At 38.8% G+C, this 21,059-nt stretch overlaps 1 protein-coding gene across 1 annotated transcript; it reads left to right on the top strand.

The window, feature by feature from the left end:
- Window positions 1-3,801: 3,801 nt before the first annotated feature.
- On the top strand, window positions 3,802-21,053 carry LOC129846865 (zinc finger protein 883-like). Its single transcript, XM_055914642.1, has 5 exons — window positions 3,802-3,814; window positions 4,012-4,260; window positions 4,728-4,825; window positions 4,961-5,138; window positions 19,459-21,053. Exons 1-5 carry the CDS (start codon window positions 3,802-3,804, stop codon window positions 20,760-20,762), a joined length of 1,842 nt encoding a protein of 613 aa, XP_055770617.1. The 3' UTR covers window positions 20,763-21,053.
- The last annotated feature ends 6 nt before the right edge of the window (window positions 21,054-21,059 follow it).

Raw genomic sequence — 21,059 nt, 5'->3', positions numbered from 1 at the left:
ATCCGCTGCACCTTGGTTCAATCCCTGCTCCTCCTCTTCTGATGAAGAGGAGGAGGATTATCGTTACAGCGCAGGAATACAAAATAGTTTGTTTTTTTCTACCCACAGATGCGTACGTCATAAAGATGACGGGGACGAAGCCCAAAGCAAACACGTATATTTTACACAAGGCTGTAACCCAAACAATGAGCGAGGTGGAAACCTCTAATAAATACCCGGGACGAGACCCATAGTAACAATACACGGGACGAGACCCGTAATGACAATACACGGGACGAGACCCGTAATGACAATACACGGGACGAGACCCGTAATGACAATACACGGGACGAGACCCGTAATGACAATACACAGGACGAGACCCATAGTAACAATACACGGGACGTGACCCGTTACGACAATACACGGGACGAGACCCATAGTAACAATACACGGGACGAGACCCGTAATGACAAAACACGGGACGAGACCCGTAATGACAATACACGGGACGAGACCCGTAGTGACAATACACGGGACGAGACCCGTAGTGACAAAACACGGGACGAGACCCGTTACGACAATACACGGGACGAGACCCATAGTAACAATACACGGGACGAGACCCGTAATGACAATACACGGGACGAGACCCGTTACAACAAGACCCGGTACAACAATACAAAAAAAACGAAGTATATGTTGTTTTCTAGATTGTACAAAAATAATTCTAATGATTGAAGTGTGTGTACCTTGTATGGTGTATCTGACTTTAACCTGTCTTTTAAAAACCATATTGATGAGTTAGTTAAGATGCTGAGTTGGTGTTTTAGACTGGGTTTCTGTCTAGATGTTAAGCTGTCTTTAAATAAACATATTGATGAGTTAGTTAATTAAGCTGCTGAGTTGGGGTTTTAGGCTGTGTTTCTGTATAGACATTAAGCTGTCGTTTAAAAACATATTGATGAGTAATTTAGTTAAGATGCTGAGTTGGTGTTTTAGGCTGTGTTTCTGTATAGACATTAAGCTGTCGTTTAAAAACATATTGATGAGTAATTTAGTTAAGATGCTGAGTTGGTGTTTTAGGCTGTGTTTCTGTATAGACATTAAGCTGTCGTTTAAAAACATATTGATGAGTAATTTAGTTAAGATGCTGAGTTGGTGTTTTAGGCTGGGTTTCTGTATAGACATTAAGCTGTCTTTTAAAAAACATATTGATGAGTTAGTTAATTAAGATGCTGAGTATGAAAAGGGTCTTCTTCTATAGAAATAGGTCAGGCCTCTTGCTTAATAGTACAAAGCAGATCATTCAATCGATGTTCTTACTGGTCCTAGACTGTGGTGACATCATCTATATGAATACAGCTGCCACTTCATTAAAAGCCATTAGATGCATTTGACCATAATGCACTTTGTTTTATTCTGGGTACAGGTTCAGTACACCTCCCTGCATTCTTCATCAGGAAGTAGGCTGACCCTCTTTGTGGTCACGTAGGTCCATTCATTGCTCTCTTTGCATTTATAAATCTCTTTGACAGTAACTCCCTCTGTAGCTAACATCTACAATAACCATTAGAGGTAAGAGTTGGTGTTATCATACACAGTCTCAGGGATGGCTAGCTCTGGGAATTCCTTTGGTCTGTACAGAGTTAGGTAAATCTGCTCTTAGCACCTTTCTTGTGGAATAATCTCCAAACTTCTCTAAACGTTTGTTTTGGTGCCTTTAGGTTAATTCAGACTGCTGATTGAGGACCGGTTACAACTTACTTACAAAACCTTTAAAGGAGTTCATGAAACCATTCAGTCATGGATGTATGTAAACATATTTAGCAGGTATTGCTTGTTACAGAAGACTACTGTTGTACATTGAATAGTCATTCATCACTGTTACACCTCCTTGATGTGATGGTTTTCTATGTCTGTACATAGTGTGAATAGTGGTTTCCAAAAAGGTATTACCCCCCTAAACCAGAATGATAAATGACCTTTATGATCTTTTGTACCACTATTACTTTAGGGTTCGAATCCCCCTCTGTCAACATCCACACTGTGAACACCACATCTGTAACATTCATGAACCTTCACTATCTTCATCCCTAAACTAGCAACAATAACTATTGTCTATTGTTATTCTCAATGACCTTCCTGGCCATATGAAAGTCTTGCTAAATACAATGTTTTCATGTCTTTGATTATGCAAACATTTGTTTATTAGATTATATTTCTCATTAAGAATAATGTTGTTTTAATTCTATATGGGTCACGCCTTGCTTTGGTCAGGTGTTCTCTTATGGGTCAATGATTTTAATTCGAATATATCAATGATGCTCTCTCCTCAACCACTTCCAGTGCCTTTGGAAAGGATTCAGACCCCTTGACGTTGTCCACATTTTGTTATGATACAGTCTTATTCTAAAATGGATTAAATAAAACTATTTCCTCAGAAATCTACACACAATACCCCATAATGATAAAGCGATAAAAGACTTTTAGACATTTTAGCAAATTTATTAAAAACAAAAAACATACATATTATTTACATAAGTTTTCAGACCCTTTGCTCTGATACTCGGAATTGAGCTCAGATGCAGATGTTTCCATTGATCATCCTTGAGATATTTCTACAGCTTGATTGGAGTCCACCTGTGGTAAATTAAATTATTATTGGGTATTGTGTGTCGATTGATGAGGAAACATTTTAAGTAATACATTTTAGAATAAGCTGTAATGTAACAAAATGTGGAAAAAGTCAAGGGGTCTGAATACTTTCCGAATGCACTGTACAAACATCCCATTGAATATTCACCTCACTTTTGAAAAGCTCTATGGGGAAGAAAGGATTCCCAGATGATCTTTTAGATGTTCTGTCTTCAGGATGTTCTGGGTTGATGGCTGTTGGAGAGGGGAGGGGCAGTTGAGTGAGCTGGGGCCTTTTATTGCCCTGCCTCTGGGAGCCTGACAGCTTGTGACATGATGAGAGAGAGTGAGAGATGGCCTACCTGTAAGATATTTTGTGCTATAAACATACTTCTATTTGAAGAGGTTTTTGACCATTCAGGGACCTAATCTTTAATTTATATTCTACGTTTAGTTTTTCAAGGTTTCTGATTGTCGCTGTTTTTCTGGTTTTCTCTTCCAAAATCACACTGTTAATAGAAAAACAACAACATTGGATGTTCTAAGTCCACAACAATAATTAAACCACATCAGGAGACCACTTTTGAAGTCTGAGAAAAATATTTGAGATATCTGAGAAGATATTTTCATTTTTTGGGTGTAGATAACGACAACTTGCAGGCAGTAGGGTCAGAATAACTATGGCAAAAATGAATACAAATTATACCACCAGATGAGCCTTTGTCAATTTAGCTCGGAATATGCCACCCTCTTCAATCTGTCACCTAATCCTGCCTATTGGGCAGACCAGCCCTGGAGGAAAGTATTGGCTGTAAGAAGGAGGAGAAAACATAACATCTGGTTGTTTTTAAATTACTTCTTATGACATTGTTTGCCAGAATAAACATTGTAATGGGGATTTTTCCCAGTCTGCGTTACCCACTCCAGGCAGCAGACGGCGATATGAGTCTTTCAGTTGATGGTTCTTGTGTGACGTATAATCTAGTGGACGGGACGGGAGGATTCTTCAACAGCGACAAAAGGCTTCTGATTCACCAACCGCGGTGGTTTGCTAGCGAACATAAAACCGAAACATTTAAGATCTTTAGACCAATCTTGTGTATATTAATCTTAGTGTTTTAGAACATCATTCTGTTTACGTATCTACTTGTTCATTTAAACTCAATTTGCTTATTACATTAGCAAATGTGTTACATTGGTACTGCGCTAGGCTAATCTCCCTGAGCATTTTTTATTTTTATTTATTTCACCTTTATTTAACCAAGTAGAGTAGTTGAGAACAAGTTCTCATTTACAACTGCGACCTGGCATGAGCTCACTAAACTAGACGGAGAAAGAAGCTCTGATGAAAGGAGAGGAAGAAGCTTTCAGGATGAAAAAGGAGGAAGAGGAGTATCACATTGAAAGAAGAAGATGATATTACAGTGAAAGAGGAAGATGGGAAAGAGGTTGTCAGAGTGGAAGAGGTAGAAGCTTTCAGAATCAAAAAGGAGGAAGATGCCATAACATTGAAAGAAGAGAATGTAGTGAAAGAAGAGGAAGAACCTTTTAGAGTAAAAGAGGAAGAGGAGGCTATCTCAATAAAAGAGGAGGAAGACGTTTTGGGAGTGAAAAAGGAGGCGACTGAAGATCCGATTACCACCAGTGAGTACTGTCTTAAAAACAGGGGCACAAACTGTGCAGTTGTTGAACTAATGTGTGGTTTTTAAGGGGCATTCTACTGAGGTTTTGCACTTTAATATGTTGTTCACTACTGTAGGAATTGTTTCAGGGTCAATCTGCCATTGATACATATATTTTTGGGGACTTTTAAATTAGATATATTGAATTCTCCAGGTGGTCTACATTACAGTGCACCTCATCTAATATAACAGGCTTTAAAAATGCAATATTGATGCATAATTTCCTACTTAAATGTCAAAGGGATGTAAAAGGCACCCATTTAGTGGAACGACCCTTTTACATTTACAACACAAACAGTATTCGACAAAATCATGATGAAAGTGCCCATTTTAGGCTCTTTTTATACATATTCATGCCTCTTGTAAGACTCTATGATTGTAATAGATGGTCATAAGTTTACAATCTGTTTGATGTTCTCATTCACACAGGCGAGAGACATGACTATTGTCAATCCTCTGGGGAGCCTCAACAACATCCTGATGCTGACGAGGCAGAGAAGAGTCTCTCCAGATCAGAACACCAGATGGTACAGCTTGGTCTGGTCTAGCATACAGCTTGCTCTATCTGGGTCTGGGCTGGGTTTCTGTAAAGCACTTTATGACAACAGTGACATCAGCATCCATAATGATATGTGTCTGTGTCCCCTCTTTATGGTTACCAGGACAACGCTAGCCCTTCCTCCCTCCCGGAGTCCCCGTGTCGTGCCTCTCCCGGTAGCGCAGTACTGCTGGGTATGAAGAGGTTGTATGTGCAGCTGGTGGACTGCAGGAAAACAACGGGGCTGAGTGGAACTGTGAGAGGAGAAGAAGAGAAGAAAGGATCAGATTTGACACATCAAAGTAAGTGCTGTAGTTTAGTTTGAATAAATACAATAGATCTGCCCACTGGTATCTGTTACCAGGACAACCAGCAGAGTTATGTTAGTTGACAGGAAGATAGACTGGTATCTGTTACCAGGACAACCAGCAGAGTTATGTTAGTTGACAGGAAGATAGACTGGTGGATATGGATGTTATGAATATCATAACACTGAAAAAGGATTCTGCCAATGAAAAGGGAGAAACCAATAGACCATAAAATACCTTGATGAAAGTTAGCTTTAGAGAGAAAGTTAAAAGATGATCCAATGTAAGATGCTTGTTTTACAAAAACGTTTCCTTAAAACATGGATGTTACATTGCCTGTCCCAGTCAACCCCCCTATCTTTACAAGACTTTTGAACAGGCAAACTAAACTCCAGACACTGTTAATTAATTAACTAATACTGGAGGAAAGCTATGATCAGGCTGCCCACTCAAGAGAAAGCTTCAAACTGTAACCAGTGCCGTCAACCTTGTTCAGGTTATCAGTCAACCTACCTGGGTAGTTACAAACAGTACAGAAATTAAATCATCATCATATTTTGATCATATCTTTACTAATGCTGCAGAAATGTGTTTAAAAGCAGTTTCCAGATCCATCAGATGTAGTGATCACAATATAGTAGCCATGTCTAGGAAAACCAAAGTTCCAAAGGCTGGGCCTAATATTGTGTACATTTACATTACATTTAAGTCATTTAGCAGACGCTCTTATCCAGAGCGAGAGTTCATACAATAAGTTTTGTGGTGATTCCTATGTTGTTGATGTAAATAATATTTTTTGGTCCGTGGTGTGTAATGATGAGCAACCAGACGCTGCCCTTGACACATTTGAAATTGCTTATCCCAGTTACTAATAAGCATGCACCCATTAAGAATATTACTGTAAACACTGTTAAATCCACGTGGATTGATGAGGAATTAAAAAATGGTATGATGAAGAGGCTAAAGAGTTGGCAAATAGGTCTGGCTGTATAACTGATTGGCAAACGTATTGCAAATTGAGAAATCATGTGACTAAATAAAAAGAAGAAGAAACTACACTATGAAACAGATAAATGACATGAAGAATGATAGTAAAAAAAATGGAGCATCTTCAATTAAATTTTGGGCAAAAAAATCAACAATGACTTGTCACCTGTGTCTGACAACGTGGATGGAAAATTGAGGATAATAGCGGCCGGTATTGCCACTCCTATTTGTCTTGTCTTTAATGTAAGCCTACTAGAAAGTGTGTGCCCTCAGGCCTGGAGGGAAGCTAAAGTCATTCCACTAACCAAGAATAGTAAAGCTCCCTTTACTGGCTTAAATAGCCGACCAATCAGCGTATTACCAACCCTTAAATTTTTTGGAAAAAATAGTTTGGCCAGATACAATGCTATTTTACAGTAAACAAATTGAGACTTTCAGCTTATAGGGAAGGACATTCAATAAGCATAGCACTTACAAATGACTGATTGGCTGAGAGAAGTTGATGACGATAGAAATATTGTTAGGGCTGTTTTGTTAGACTTCATTGCGACTTTTGACAGTATCGATCATAGTCTGCTGCTGAAAAAAAACATATGGCTTTACACCCCCTGCTATATTGTGGATAAAGAGCTTTAAAAAAAAAATGTAACCTTTATTTAACTAGGCAAGTTGGTTAAGAACAAATTCTTACTTTCAATGACGGCCTAGGAACAGTGGGTTAACTGTCTTGTTCAGGGACAGAACGACGGAGTTTTACCTTGTCAACTCGGGGATTCGATCCAGCAACCTTTTGGTTACTGGCCTAACGCTCTAACCACTAGGCTACCTGCCGCCCCAGAGCTACCTGTCTAACAGAACACAGACAGTGTTCTTTAATGGAAGCCTGTACAACAAAATCAAGGTAGAATCAGGAATTCCACAGGGCAGCTGTTTGGCACCTACGTTTTTCAATCTTTACCAACAACATGCCAACGACATTTGAGTAAAGCCAGTGTGTCTATGTATGCGGATGACTCAACACTGTACACGTCAGCTACCACAGCGACTGAAATGACAGCAACACTTAACAAAGAGCTGCAGTTAGTTTCAGAATGGGTGGCAAGGAATAGTTAGTTAGTCCTAAATATTTCAGATGACCTTAAGTTACATGGCCTACTATGCTAATTCTGTAGCGGTATTGTTAGAGGGGGGTAAAGATAAAGATTTTGTTGGGGAGCCAGGCAGGTATTAACCCTAGTTATTAAAGTTAGTTATTACGTATTATAACATTATTATTATTATTATTAAATATTATTAAAACCGAAAGGATGAGAGTAGGATAGATAGAGTAGCACTTCCAAACACATTCTAAACATGATAAGGTCTTAAAGGAGGACTTTAGCATCTAATGATGAAACATGATGGAGTCTTAAAACTTCTTATGGCTGCAATCCCGGTAACGGGATGATATGACAACAGCCAGTGAAAGTGCAGGGCGCCAAATTAAAAAACAGAAATCTCATATTAAAATTCATATAATCTCAATTAAAATTCCTCAGACATTCATGTGTCTTATATCATTTTAAAGGTAATCTTGTTGTTAATCCCAACCAAAGTGTCCGATTTCAAATAGGCTTTTCAGCGAAAGCACTACAAATGATTATGTTAGGTCACCACAAAACCACAATTATCACAGCCATTTTTTACAGCTAAAGATAGCTTCACAAAAACCTGAATACAGATAAAATGAATCACTAACCTTCGATTATTTTCATCAGATGACACTCATAGGACTTCATGTTACACAATACATGCATGTTTTGTTTGATTAAATTCATATTTACATTTAAGTCATTTAGCAGACGCTCTTATCCAGAGCGACTTACAAATTGGAAAGTTCATACATATTCATACATATTCATCCTGGTCCCCCCGTGGAAATTGAACCCTGGTCCCCCCGTGGGAATTGAACCCACAACCCTGGCGTTGCAAGCGCCATGCTCTACCAACTCAGCCACACGGGACCACCCACAATTTATATAAAAAAATCTGAGTTTACATTGAGGCGACTAGATTCACTAGTTGCAAAAACATCAAGTGACTTTGCATAGCCACATCGTTTCAACAGAAATACTCATCATAAATAGATGATAATACAAGTTATACACATGGAATTATAGATATACCTCTCCTTAATGCAACCGCTGTGTCAGATTTTTTAAAAACTTTCCGGAAAAGAAACCCACGCTATAATCTGAGACGGCGCTCAAAAGTAAAACACCAGAGCCGCAAAGATGGCGTCAACATAAACAAGAAAATATATGATAAATATTCCCTTACCTTTGATGATCTACATCAGAAAGCACACCAGGAATCCCAGGTCCACAATAAATGTTTGTTTTGTTCGAAAAAATTCCGTTATTTATGTCCAAATACCTTCTTTTGTTAGCGCGTCTGGTTTACATATCCAAACACTAATTCTGGTCAGCGTTATATCGGACAAAAAGTGATATTACCGGTCGAAGAAACATTTCAAACTAAGTACACAATCAATCATTAGGATGTTTTTAACATATAGCTTCAATAAAGTTCCAACCGGAGTATTCTTTCTTGTCTTCGTGGTAAATGGAACGCAAATGACTCCCATGAGGAAAAAGCATGATCAGAAAATGGCTGCTTGAAGGACACCTGACTGATTATGCTCTCATTCTCTCCCACAACATCATAGAAGTCTCATTATAATTTATATTGATGGTTGACATCTAGTGGAACCCATAGGCAGTGCAAACTCATATCTCAAGGGAATTTCTTTAGGGACTCTGGTGAATACATACAAGCTCAGATTTCTGACTTCCTGTTTTGATTTCAACTCAGGATTTTGCCTGCCAATATGAGTTCTGTTAATCTCACAGACATAATTCAAACAGTTTTAGAAACTTTAGAGTGTTTTCTATCCAATACTAATAATAATATGCAAAGATTAGCAACTATGACTGAGGAGCAGGCCGTTTGATATGGGCACCTTTCATCCAAGCTACTCAATACTGCCCCTTCAGCCATAAGAAGTTAAAGAAGGACTGTAGCATCTAATGATGAAACATTATGGAGTCTTAAAACTTCTTATGGCTAGTGGAACCCCTCGACAACATTCCGCTGAAAAGGCAGAGCGCTAAATTCACAAATATTTTTTAGAAATATGTAACTTTGATGCATTCACAAGTGCAATACACCAAATTAAAGCTTAACTTCTTGTTAATCTACCCATCGTGTCCGATTTCAAAAAATCTTTACAACGAAAGCACACCATATAATTATGTTAGGTTAGAGCCTAGTCACAAAAACACACACAGACATTTTACAGCAAAAGAGAGGAGTCACAAAAAACAGAAATATAGATTCAATTAAATGTATCACTAACCTTTGATGATCTTCATCAGATGGCACTTATAGGACTTCATGTTACACAATACATGTATCTTTTGTTCGATAAAGTGCATATTTATATCCAAAAATCTCAGTTTACATTGGCGCTTTATGGTCAGTAATGTTGTGCATCGAAAACATCCTGCAAATTTTCAGAGGCACATCAATTTACAGAAATACTCATAATGAACTTATAAAAGTTGATACAAGTATTATGCACAGAATTATAGAGATACTTCTCCTTAATGCAACCGCTGTGTCAGATTTCAAAAAAGCTTTACGGAAAAAGCAAACCATGCAATAATCCGAGTACGGCGCTCAGACACAAGCCATGCAGATACCCGCCATGTTGTTGAGTCAGAAATAGCGTTTTAAATATTCGCTTTGATGATCTTCATCAGAATGCACTCCCAGGAATCCCAGTTCAACAATAAATGTTTGTTTTGTTTGATAAAGTCCAACATTTATGTCCAAATACCTCTTTTTGTTAGCGCGTTTGGTAAACAAATCCAAACTCACGAGGCGCGGGCAAGTCCAGGCGAAAGTTCAGATGAAAAGTTCAAAAATGTATATTAAAGTTCGTAGAAAAATGTCAAACGATGTATAGAATCAATCTTTAGGATGTTTTTAACATAAATCTTCAATAATGTTCCAACCAGAGAATTTCTTTGTCTTTAGAATTGCAATGGATCGCAGGTTGTGCTCACGTGTAGGCGCGTGATCAGCTCATGCCACTCTGGTAGACCTCTGGTTGAAACAGCTCTCATTCCCCCCTCCTTCACAGTAGAAGCCTCAAACAATGTTCTAAGACTGTTGACATATAGTGGAAGCCTTAGGAAGTGCAATATGACCCCATAGACACTGTACATTCGATAGGCAATGAGTTGAAAACTACAAACCTCAGATTTCCCACTTCCTGGTTGGATTTTTCTCGGGTTTTCGCCTGCCAAATGAGTTCTGTTATACTCACAGACATAATTCAAACAGTTTTAGAAACTTCAGAGTGTTTTCTATCCACTATTACTAATACTATGCATATATTAGCTTCTGGGCCTGAGTAGCAGGAAGTTTGCTCTGGGCACGCTTTTCACCCGAACGTGAAAATGCTACCCCCTTATCCCAAACAGGTTAACTTCTTGCGAATATAGGGGGTGCTGTTTCGCATTAGCATAATTTGCTCTACAGATTAAACTGCCTAGTACTCAATTCTTGCTCGTACAATATGCATATTATTATTATTATTGGATAGAAAACACTCTCTAGTTTCTATAGCCGTTGGAATTTTGTCTCTGAGTGAAACAGAACGCCTTCTACAGCACTTTTCCTGACAGGGAGTCAGATTTCAGAAATCTTGGCCCCTGATCTGGGGTCGGTTGTAAAGTCCGTGTATATGCTATGGAGAAACAGACACTGCTTACGTCTTCCCCTGGATGTCAGTACGTGGTGACGCTTTGAATGGGGTCGATTGCGCAATCGGGCCTGTATAAAACAACAAATACCGGAAGTAGCTTCCTTTTGCTGCCTGCGCCTGACGCACAAAGGACGTCGGACTCGCCTCCTTCCAACCTGTTGTTTAGCCAGTAATATATCACCGGTCATGTTTTTACTCGTTATAGGTCTTATAAACATCATAAGTTAGTTAATTTGAACCGTTTTATAGCAATATATATCCGTTTAGTGCGATTTTGAGGCATTGCTTTGTAATACAGTTTGAAGCGCCGGGCACGTTTCGGGGTCCCGGTCGTACGTTAGTGGGCATTTCGACGGACAAGTGGACATCTTTCGACCAAAAGAAGATTAGACCCAAGAAAGGATACATTGCCCAAGATTCTGATGGAAGATCACCTCATAGTAAGAAATATTTAAGATGATAAATCGTTGTTCTGTAGAAAAATGTTAAACGCATATTCCGCCATTTTGTTTGGTATAGCTTCGCTTGGCGAACCCTGTATTGCACAGTAAGGATAATTTTAGAAATGTAATTCAGCGATTGCATTAAGAACTAATTTGTCTTTCGATAGCTGTCCAACTTATATTTTTTTAGTCAAGTTTATGAATAGTTAATCATGAGACAAGATCACTGTCCAATATTGCGCCCGGCATTTTCTGACCAGCTTGGCAACTTTTCTCATTGTATAACCACGGTTTTTTGAGGCTAAATATGCACATTTTCGAACAAACTCTATATGTATGTTGTAATATGATGTTACAGGAGTGTCATCGGAAGAATTCTGAGAAGGTTAGTGAAAAAATTAATATATTTTGGCGATGATAACGATATCGCTCTCTTTGGCTTGAATCAGTGCTCGGGTAACGTTTGCATTAGTGGTATGGTAATATAACGATTTAATTATTTGAATTATATCTGTGAGTAAAACAGAACTCATTTTGCAGCAAACTTCAGGTCAGGAAGTGAAAAATCTGAAATCGAGGCTCTGTTCCAGGGCCTCCCTATTCATTTGCTTGAAATCTATGGATAAACATGCACTTCATACGCCTTCCACTAGATGTCAATAGGCAGTGAGAGGTGGAATGGGGTGTCTAGCTTGATCTGAGGTCAAAAGAGAGCTCTTGGAATGACATGACCCCAATTTCCTTTGTTCAGGAAGGCGCGGGAAGGAACTCTGAATTCCCTTCTGAAAAGCTTTCGTTATAGACGGCTAATATCTCCGGCTTTGATTTTATTTGATACATGTGATAATATCATCGTAAAGTATGTTTTTTCAATATAGTTTTATCAGATTATTGAAAGTTTATCGGGAGTTTTGGCGGTTTCTGTTCTCTGCGTTTGGTGAAGATGGACAGCTTCGCGCCACTTGGCTAGCTTTGGTTGCTAATTCGACAGAAGAAAAGGACATTCTAAAACCAAACAACGATTGTTCTGGACAAAGGACCCCTTGTACAAGATTCTGATGGCAGCTCAGCAAAAGTAGGAACCATTTATGATGTTATTTCGTATTTCTGTGGAAAATGTTTAGTACTATTTTCCGCCCTCATTGCAGGCGCTGTCTCGCTATAACGTAAGCTGTATGTCGTACTAAAGTTATTTTTAGAATTCTAACACGGCGAGTGCATTAAGAACTAGTGTATCTTTCATTTGCTGTCCAACATGTATTTTTTAGTAAAGTTTATGATGAGTTCTTTGATTAGATTAGGTGAGTGTCAGAAATATATCCGGATAATTTTGTGCGGTTTGGCTACGTATTTACATTGTAAAACCACGATTTGTACCGCTAAATATGCACATTTTCGAACAAAACATATATGTATTGTGTAATATGATGTTATAGGACTGTCATCTGATGAAGTTTGTCAAGGTTAGTGAATAAATTTGTATCTTTTGCTGTTTTTTTCGCTATCGCTACCTTTGCGGTGAATGAATGCGGTTGTGTGGGTGGCTATTGTAGTAAGCTAATATAATGCTATATTGTGTTTTCGCTGTAAAACACTTAAAAAATCTGAATAATTGGCTGGATTCACAAGATCTTTGTCTTTCATTTGCTGTACGCTGTGTATTTTTCATAAATGTTTTATGATGAGTATTTAGGTATTTCACATTGGTCTCTGTAATTGTTCTAGCTGCTTTGGTGATATTTGTTATTGTAGCTGCAATGTAAAACTATGATTTATACCTGAAATATGCACATTTTTCGAACAAAACATAGATTTATTGTATAACATGTTATAATACTGTCATCTGATGAAGTTGTTTCTTGTTTAGTGACTAATTCTATCTTTATTTTGGTGTTTTTTTGCAAGCTACCTTTGCTGTGAAAGAAATGTCTGTGTTTTTTGTATTTGGTGGTGAGCTAACATAAATATACGTGGTATTTTCGCTGTAAAACATTTCAAAAATCGGACATGTTGCTTGGATTCACAAGATGTTTATCTTTCATTTGCTGTATTGGACTTGTTAATGTGTGAAAGTTAAATATTTCAAAAAAATATATTTTGAATTTGAATTTCTAGCGGGGCTAGACAGGTTAATAGCCTACCGTCTGTAAGCTGTTTGTGTCTTAACCTCTAACGAGCACCTACCCCGGGTCCGGGAGCACCCCCCCCCCCCCACACACTGATTAGCATCGCTAGCATAGCGTCACAATGAAATAGTAGCATCTAAATATCATTAAATCACAAGTCCAAGACACCTAATGAAAGATACAGATCCTGTGAATGAAGCCACCATTTCAGATTTTTAAAATGTTTTACAGGGAAGACACAATATGTAAATCTATTAGCTAAACACGTTAGCAAAAATCAACATTTTTCTTGTCCACCATTTTCTCTCAACACCAGTAGCTATCACCAATTCGGCTAAACTAAGATATTGATAGCCACTAACCAAGAAAAAAACTCATCAGATGACAGTCTGATAACATATTTATGGTATAGGATAGGTTTTGTTAGAAAAATGTGCATATTTCAGGTATAAATCATAGTTTGCCATTGCAGCCAGCATCACAAATCTCACCAAAGCTCCTAGAATTACTATAGACAGCAACGTGTATTACCAATTTACTCATCATAAAACATTTCTTAAAAATACACAGCACATAGCAATGGACAGACACAGATCTTGTGAATTCAGACATTTCAGATTTTCTAAGTGTTTTACGGCGAAAACACAATAAATCGTTATATTAGCATACCACATACGCAAACGTTACCCGAGCACTGATTCTAACCAAAGAGAGCGATATCATATCATCGCCAAAACATATTAATTTTTTCACTAACCTTCTCAGAATCCTTCAGATGACACTCCTGTAACATCATATTACAACATACATATACAGTTTGTTTGAAAATGTGCATATTTAGCCATAAAAAAACGTGGTTATACAATGAAAATAGTAGCAAAACAAGCCTGGTAAAGTCGGTCGCCATCTTTAAGTGATCTAGTTTAATCAATAGCTAATCATATACTTGACTAAAAAAACAGGGTTGACAGGGTTGACAGGAATCGAAAGACAAATTAGTTCTTAATACAATCTCTGATTTACATTTTTTTAATTATCCTTACTTTTCAATACAGGTTGCGCCAAGCGAAGCTATAGCAAACAAGATGGCGACATAAACGTTTAACATTTATCGACAGAAACACGATTTATCATCATAAATTGTTCTTACTGTGAGCTGTTCTTCCATCAGCATCTTGGGCAAAGAATTCTTGCTTGGGTGTAATCTTCTTTTGGTCGAAAGATGTCCACTTGTCCGTCGAAATGCCCACTAACGTACGACCGGGAGCCCGAAATGTGCCCAGCGCGTCAAAGTGCACAACAAAGCAATGCCTCAAAATCGCACTAAAGGGATATAAATTGCTATAAAACGGTTTAAATTATCTACCTTATGATGTTTTTAACTCCTATAACGAGTAGAAACATGACCGGAGAAATATAACTGGCTACACTAATGCTTGGAAAAAGAGCAGTTCCGTGTCCTCCGCGCGCATGACGCAGCTGGAAAATAGTTCCTACCTACAGGTTTTTTTCATTTATAGGGCCTGTGATTGCGCAATCGAAGCCATTCAAATCGTCATCACATAAAGGCATCCAGGGGAAGACGTAAGCAGTGTCCGTATCCTGATAGCGTTCACAGTGGCCTTTAAACTGACTCCAGATCAGGGGCCAAAATGTGTGAAATCTGACTCCATGTCAGGGAAATTGCTGTAGAATGAGTTCTGTTCCACTCAGAGACAAAATTCCAACGCCTATAGAAACTAGAGACTGTTTTCTATCCAATAATAGTAATAATATGCATATTGTACGATAAAGAATTTAGTAGGAAGCCGTTTAATCTGTAATGCAATTATGCTAATGAGAAAACAGCACCCCCTGTAGTCGCAAGAAGTTAACAACCGTTCCACAGGTGCATGTTCATTAATTGTTCATGGTTCATTGAACAAGCATGGGAAACAGTGTTTCAACCCTTTACAATGAAGATCTGTGACGTTATTTGGATTTTTACGAATATTCTTTGAACGACAGGGTCCTGAAAAAGACCCGTAATTTTTTTTGCTGAGTTTATTTTGTGTATGTTTTATGTTGAAAAGTGTTTTTTTCTCAGACATAAATGAACATCTCCAGGTGAAAGACAAAGGCCATAGCTGTAATAAAATAACAAATTAACTGGCAAAGCAGCAGAGCGAGGCCCGCATCCAGCAACGTCACGAGTCACGTTTTGCAGCTGTTTCAGTACAGCACTACAGAGAGAGAGAGAGGGAGAGGGCAAACTCCACTGGACTAGTTTCAATGTATGGAATCACTTATGAGTTTCTGGATTTTGGGTAAACTTCTCCTTTAAAGCATCAGACTCCATAGTAATTCATCATTAGAAGCTACAGGCCTCCTTTAAGACTCCATGTTTCATCATTAGATGCTACAGTCCTCCTTTAATGCAGCTGGTGGCCACACCAGATACTGACTGTTACTTTTGATTTTGACCCCCCCCACTTTGTTCAGGGACACATTATTCAATTTCAGTTAGTCACATGTCTGTGGAACTTGTTCAGTTTATGTCTGTTATTGAATCTTGTTATGTTCCAACAAATATTTACACATGTTAAGTTTGCTGAAAATAAAAGCAGTTGACAGTGAGAGGACGTTTCTCTTTTTTGCTGAATTTAGATTGACGAGGGGGGGGAAACAATTGAATCAATTTTAGAATAATGCTGAAATGTAACAAAATTTGGAAAAGGTGATGGGGTCTGAATACTTAAAACCTCTCTGGGATATGTGGGACGCTAGCCTCCCACCTGGCCAAAAGCCAGTAAAAATGCAGAGTGCCAAATTCAACTAAAATACTATAAATATCAAACTTTCATTAAATCACACATGCAATATAGCAAATTAAAGCTACACTTGTTGTGAATCCAGCCAACATGTCAGATTTCAAATACGCTTTTCGGCGAAAGCAAACGATGCTATTATCTGAGGATAGCACCATAGTAAACAAAGAGAGAGAAGCATATTTCAACCCTGCAGGCGCGACACAAAACGCAGAAATAGAAATATAATTCATGCCTTGCCTTTGACGAGCTTCTTTTGTTGGCACTCCAATATGTCCCATAAACATCACAAATGGTCCTTTTGTTCGATTAATTCCGTCTATATATATCCAAAATGTCCATTTATTTGGCACGTTTGATCCATAAAAACACCGGTTCCAACTTGCGCAACGTGACTACAAAGTATCTCAAAAGTTACCTGTAAACTTTGCCAAAACATTTCAAACTACTTTTGTAATACAACTTTAGGTATTTTTTAACGTAAATAATCGATAAAATTGAAGACGGGCTGATCTGTGTTCAATACAGGAGGAAAACAAACTGTAGCTAGCTTTCTGGTCACGCGCCTCTATCTAACAGTACTCTTCAAGTTACCCTCGTTCTGGATGGCCGTACTTCTTCATTACACAAAGGAAAAACCTCAACCAATTTCTAAAGACTGTTGACATCAAGTGGAAGCGGTAGGAACTGCAAGAAGGTCCCTTAGAAATCTGGATTCCCAATGAAATATAATTGAAAAGTGACCTCCAAAAAAAAAAAAAAATCTGAATGGTTTGTCCTCTGGGTTTCGCCTGCTAAATAAGTTCTGTTATACTCACAGACATGATTCAAACAGTTTTAGAAACTTCAGAGTTTTTTCTATCCAAATTTACTAATATTATGCACATCTTATCTTCTGGGGATGTGTAGCTGGCAGTTGAATTTGGATATGCTTTTCATCCAAACGTGAAAATGCTGATCCCTATCCTAGAGAAGTTTTTAACGAATGCACTGTGTGTGTGTCTATACTGAACCAAAATATAAACAACGATTTACAGTTTATATGAGTCAGTGATTGTAAATAACTAACTGAGGCCCTAATCTATGGACTTTACATAACTGGGAAGGGGCGCAGCCATTGGTGGGCCCTGGAGGGCATACGCCCACCCATTGGCTGGGCCTCGCTCCGCAATCAGAATTTTTTTTTCCCCACAAAAGGGCTTCATTACAAAGAGAAATACATCTCTGGTGGCTGGTCTCAGACGATGTGCCAGTCCTGGGCTGGCGTCGTTACATGTGGTCTGTGGTTGTGAGGCCAGTTGGATGTACTGCCAAATTCTCTAAAATGACGTTGGAGGTGGCTTCTGGTAGAGAATTTAACATTCAATTATCTCGTAACAGCTCCAGTGGATATTCCTGCAGTCAGCATGCCAATTGCACGCTCCCTCAAAACTTGAGACATCTGTGGCATTGTGTTGTGTGACAGAACTGCACATTTTAGTGGCCTTTTATTCTCCCCAGCACAAGGTGTACCTGTGTAATGATCATGCTGTTTAATCAGCTTGATATGCCACACCTGTCAGGTGGATGGATTATCTTGGCAAAGAATAAATGTTAACTAACAGGGATGTAAAAAATTCTGCCATCTTTTTTTTCAGCTCATGAAACATCCAACACTTTACATGTTGTGTTAATATATATATATATATTTTTATATATTTTTGGGAAAAAGGCCCTTCTTGAACATAGGATGAGACATTCGTACCAATCTACTAGAGAACCAGTTTGGATTTAAGTATAACTTTTGTATGACTGATGCCTTTAGTGAGAGGTCTAATGCTTTAATATTTAATAATTTCTGCCCTCCGAATTCATATTCGTTATATAAATAGGCCCTTTTAATTTTATCTGGCTTGCTGTTCCAAATAAAATTGAATATTTTTTGTTCATATAATTTAAAAAGCAGGTCACTAGGTGTAGGCAAAACCATAAGCAAATAGGTAAACTGTGATATGATTAAATAGTTAATCAGGGTGATTTTCCCACAAATAGACAAGTATTTTCCTTTCATTGGTAGCAAGATCTTATCTATTTTTGTTAACTTTCTATAAAAATTTATTGGAGTGAGATCATTTCTTTCTTTTGGGATTTGTATACCGAGTATGTCCACATCTCCGTCAGACCATTTAATTGGTAAACTACATGGCAATGTAAAATGTGTATTTTTTAGTGATCCAATACGTAATATGGTACATTTATCATAATTTGGTTTTAATCCAGAGAGGATAGCAAATGTATCTAGATCCTCTAAGAGGCCGTGGAGAGATTCTAGTTGTGGTTTTAAAAGAAAACATGAATCATAAGCGTACAATGACACCTTAGTTTTTAGGCCCTGGATTTCTAATCCCTTAATATTAATGTTTGATCTAATTTTAACAGCTAACATTTCGATGGCAATAATAAATAGATATGCCGATAGTGGACAACCTTGTTTTACTACTCTAGATAGTTTAAAACTTTCTGAGATGTAGCCATTATTTACTATTTTACACCTAGGGTTACTATACATCATTTTTACCCATTTTATAAGAGATTCCCCAAAATTGAAATATTCTAGGCATTTATATATAAACTCCAGTCGTACTTTATCAAAAGCCTTTTCAAAATCAGCTATGAAAACCAGGCCTGGTGTCCCCGATATTTCATAGTGTTCTATTGTTTCCAGTACTTGTCTATTCCATTTGCACAACAGCATGTGAAATTTATTGTCAATCAGTGTTGCTTCTAAGTGGACAGTTTGATTTCACAGAAGTGTGATTGACTTGGAGTTACATTGTGTTGTTTAAGTGTTCCCTTTATTTTTTTGAGCAGTGTATTTAGAACCACCTGCTCGATTGGAATTAAGCGACGTCTGTGTCTTGAGTGTCCAAGAACGGTTTAGTTTTTTGTGTTCTGACTTGTAAAACAGGATGAATAAAATAAGTAATGTAAACATATCAGTAATTACCAGGATGCTCTACAACATTTGTTTTAAAATCACACAAAGATTGTTAAATGGCCTCAGGTTATTGAGAGATCTGATTCAGGATTTACCCTCGTAGCAAGGTTGTTTTATCATGTGGAGGTTTCATTTTTTTTTTTAAACACTGTCTTTGGCAGGAGAAAAACCAGAGCCAGGGACGTCCAAACCAGCAAGACGAACCCAGTGCTCCCACTGTAGAAAGGGTTGTAACCGGTTATGGGACCTGAAACGGCATGAGAGAAGACACACACGGGAGAAGCCTTACCACTGCTCCCAATGTGGAAAGGGTTTCAGCGAGGCGGCGAAGCTAAAACGGCATGAAGGAAAATACACAGGGGAGAAGCCTTACCACTGCCCCCAGTGTGGAAAGGGTTTTAAATGTATAGCACACCTAAAAAAACATGAGAGAATCCACACAGGGGAGAAGCCTTACAACTGCCCCCAGTGTGGAAAGTGTTTTAAATTTATAGCACACCTGAAAAAACATGAGAGAATCCACATAGGGGAGAAGCCTTGCCACTGCTCCCAGTGTGGAAAGTGTTTTAACCGGCCTGCGAAGCTGAAACGGCATGAGAGAATACACACAGGGGAGAAGCCTTACCACTGCTCCCAGTGCGGAAAGAGTTTTACCAATTTAGGGAGCCTGAAAAACCATGAGAGAATACACACAGGGGAGAAGCCTTTCCTCTGCTCCCAGTGCGGAAAGAGTTTTACCAATTTAGGGAACCTGAAAAACCATGAGAGAATACACAGAGGGGAGAAGCCTTACAACTGCTCCCAGTGTGGAAAGTGTTTTAACCGGCCTGCGAAGCTGAAACGGCATGAGAGAATACACACAGGGGAGAAGCCTTACCACTGCTCCCAGTGCGGAAAGAGTTTTACCAATTTAGGGAGCCTGAAAAACCATGAGAGAATACACACAGGGGAGAAGCCTTACCACTGCTCCCAGTGTGGAAAGTGTTTTAACCAGTTAGGGAACCTGAAAGAACACGAGAGAATACACACAGGTGAGAACCCTTACCACTGCTCCCAGTGTGGAAAGTGTTTTAACAAGTTAGGGAACCTGAAAGAACACGAGAGAAGCCACACAGGTGAGAAGCCTTACCATTGCTCCCAGTGTGGAAAGTGTTTTAACAAGTTAGGGAACCTGAAAGAACACGAGAGAAGCCACACAGGTGAGAACCCTTACCACTGCTCCCAGTGTGGAAAGTTTTTCAGCCGGTCAGGGGAGCTGATACGTCACGAGAGAATACACACAGGTGAGAAGCCTTACCATTGCTCCCAGTGTGGAAAGGGTTGCAACTGGCCTGCGGAACTGAAACGACATGAGAGAATCCACACAGGGGAGAAGCCTTACCACTGCTCCCAGTGTGGAAAGGGTTTCAGCCGGCCTGCGGATCTGAAACGGCATGAGAGAATACACACACGGGAGAAGCCTTAACACTGCTCCCAATGTGGAAAGGGTTTCAGAGAGGCGGCGAAGCCGAAACGGCATGAAGGAATACACACGGGAGAAGCCTTACCACTGCTCTCAGTGTGGAAAGGGTTTCAACCGGCCTGCGAAGCCGAAACGGCATGAGAGAATACACACAGGGGAGAAGCCTTACAACTGCTCCCAGTGTGGAAAGTGTTTTAACCAGTTAGGGAACCTGAAAGAACACGAGAATACACACAGGGGAGAAGCCTTACCTATGCTCCCAGTGTGGAAAGTGTTTTAACCAGTTAGGGAACCTGAAAG

This window comes from Salvelinus fontinalis, unplaced genomic scaffold, assembly GCF_029448725.1.
Source record: "Salvelinus fontinalis isolate EN_2023a unplaced genomic scaffold, ASM2944872v1 scaffold_0632, whole genome shotgun sequence".
NCBI classification, from domain to species: domain Eukaryota; kingdom Metazoa; phylum Chordata; class Actinopteri; order Salmoniformes; family Salmonidae; genus Salvelinus; species Salvelinus fontinalis.
The sequence above is the reverse complement of the archived record's forward strand: the minus strand, read 5'-3'. Positions and strand labels throughout refer to the sequence as shown.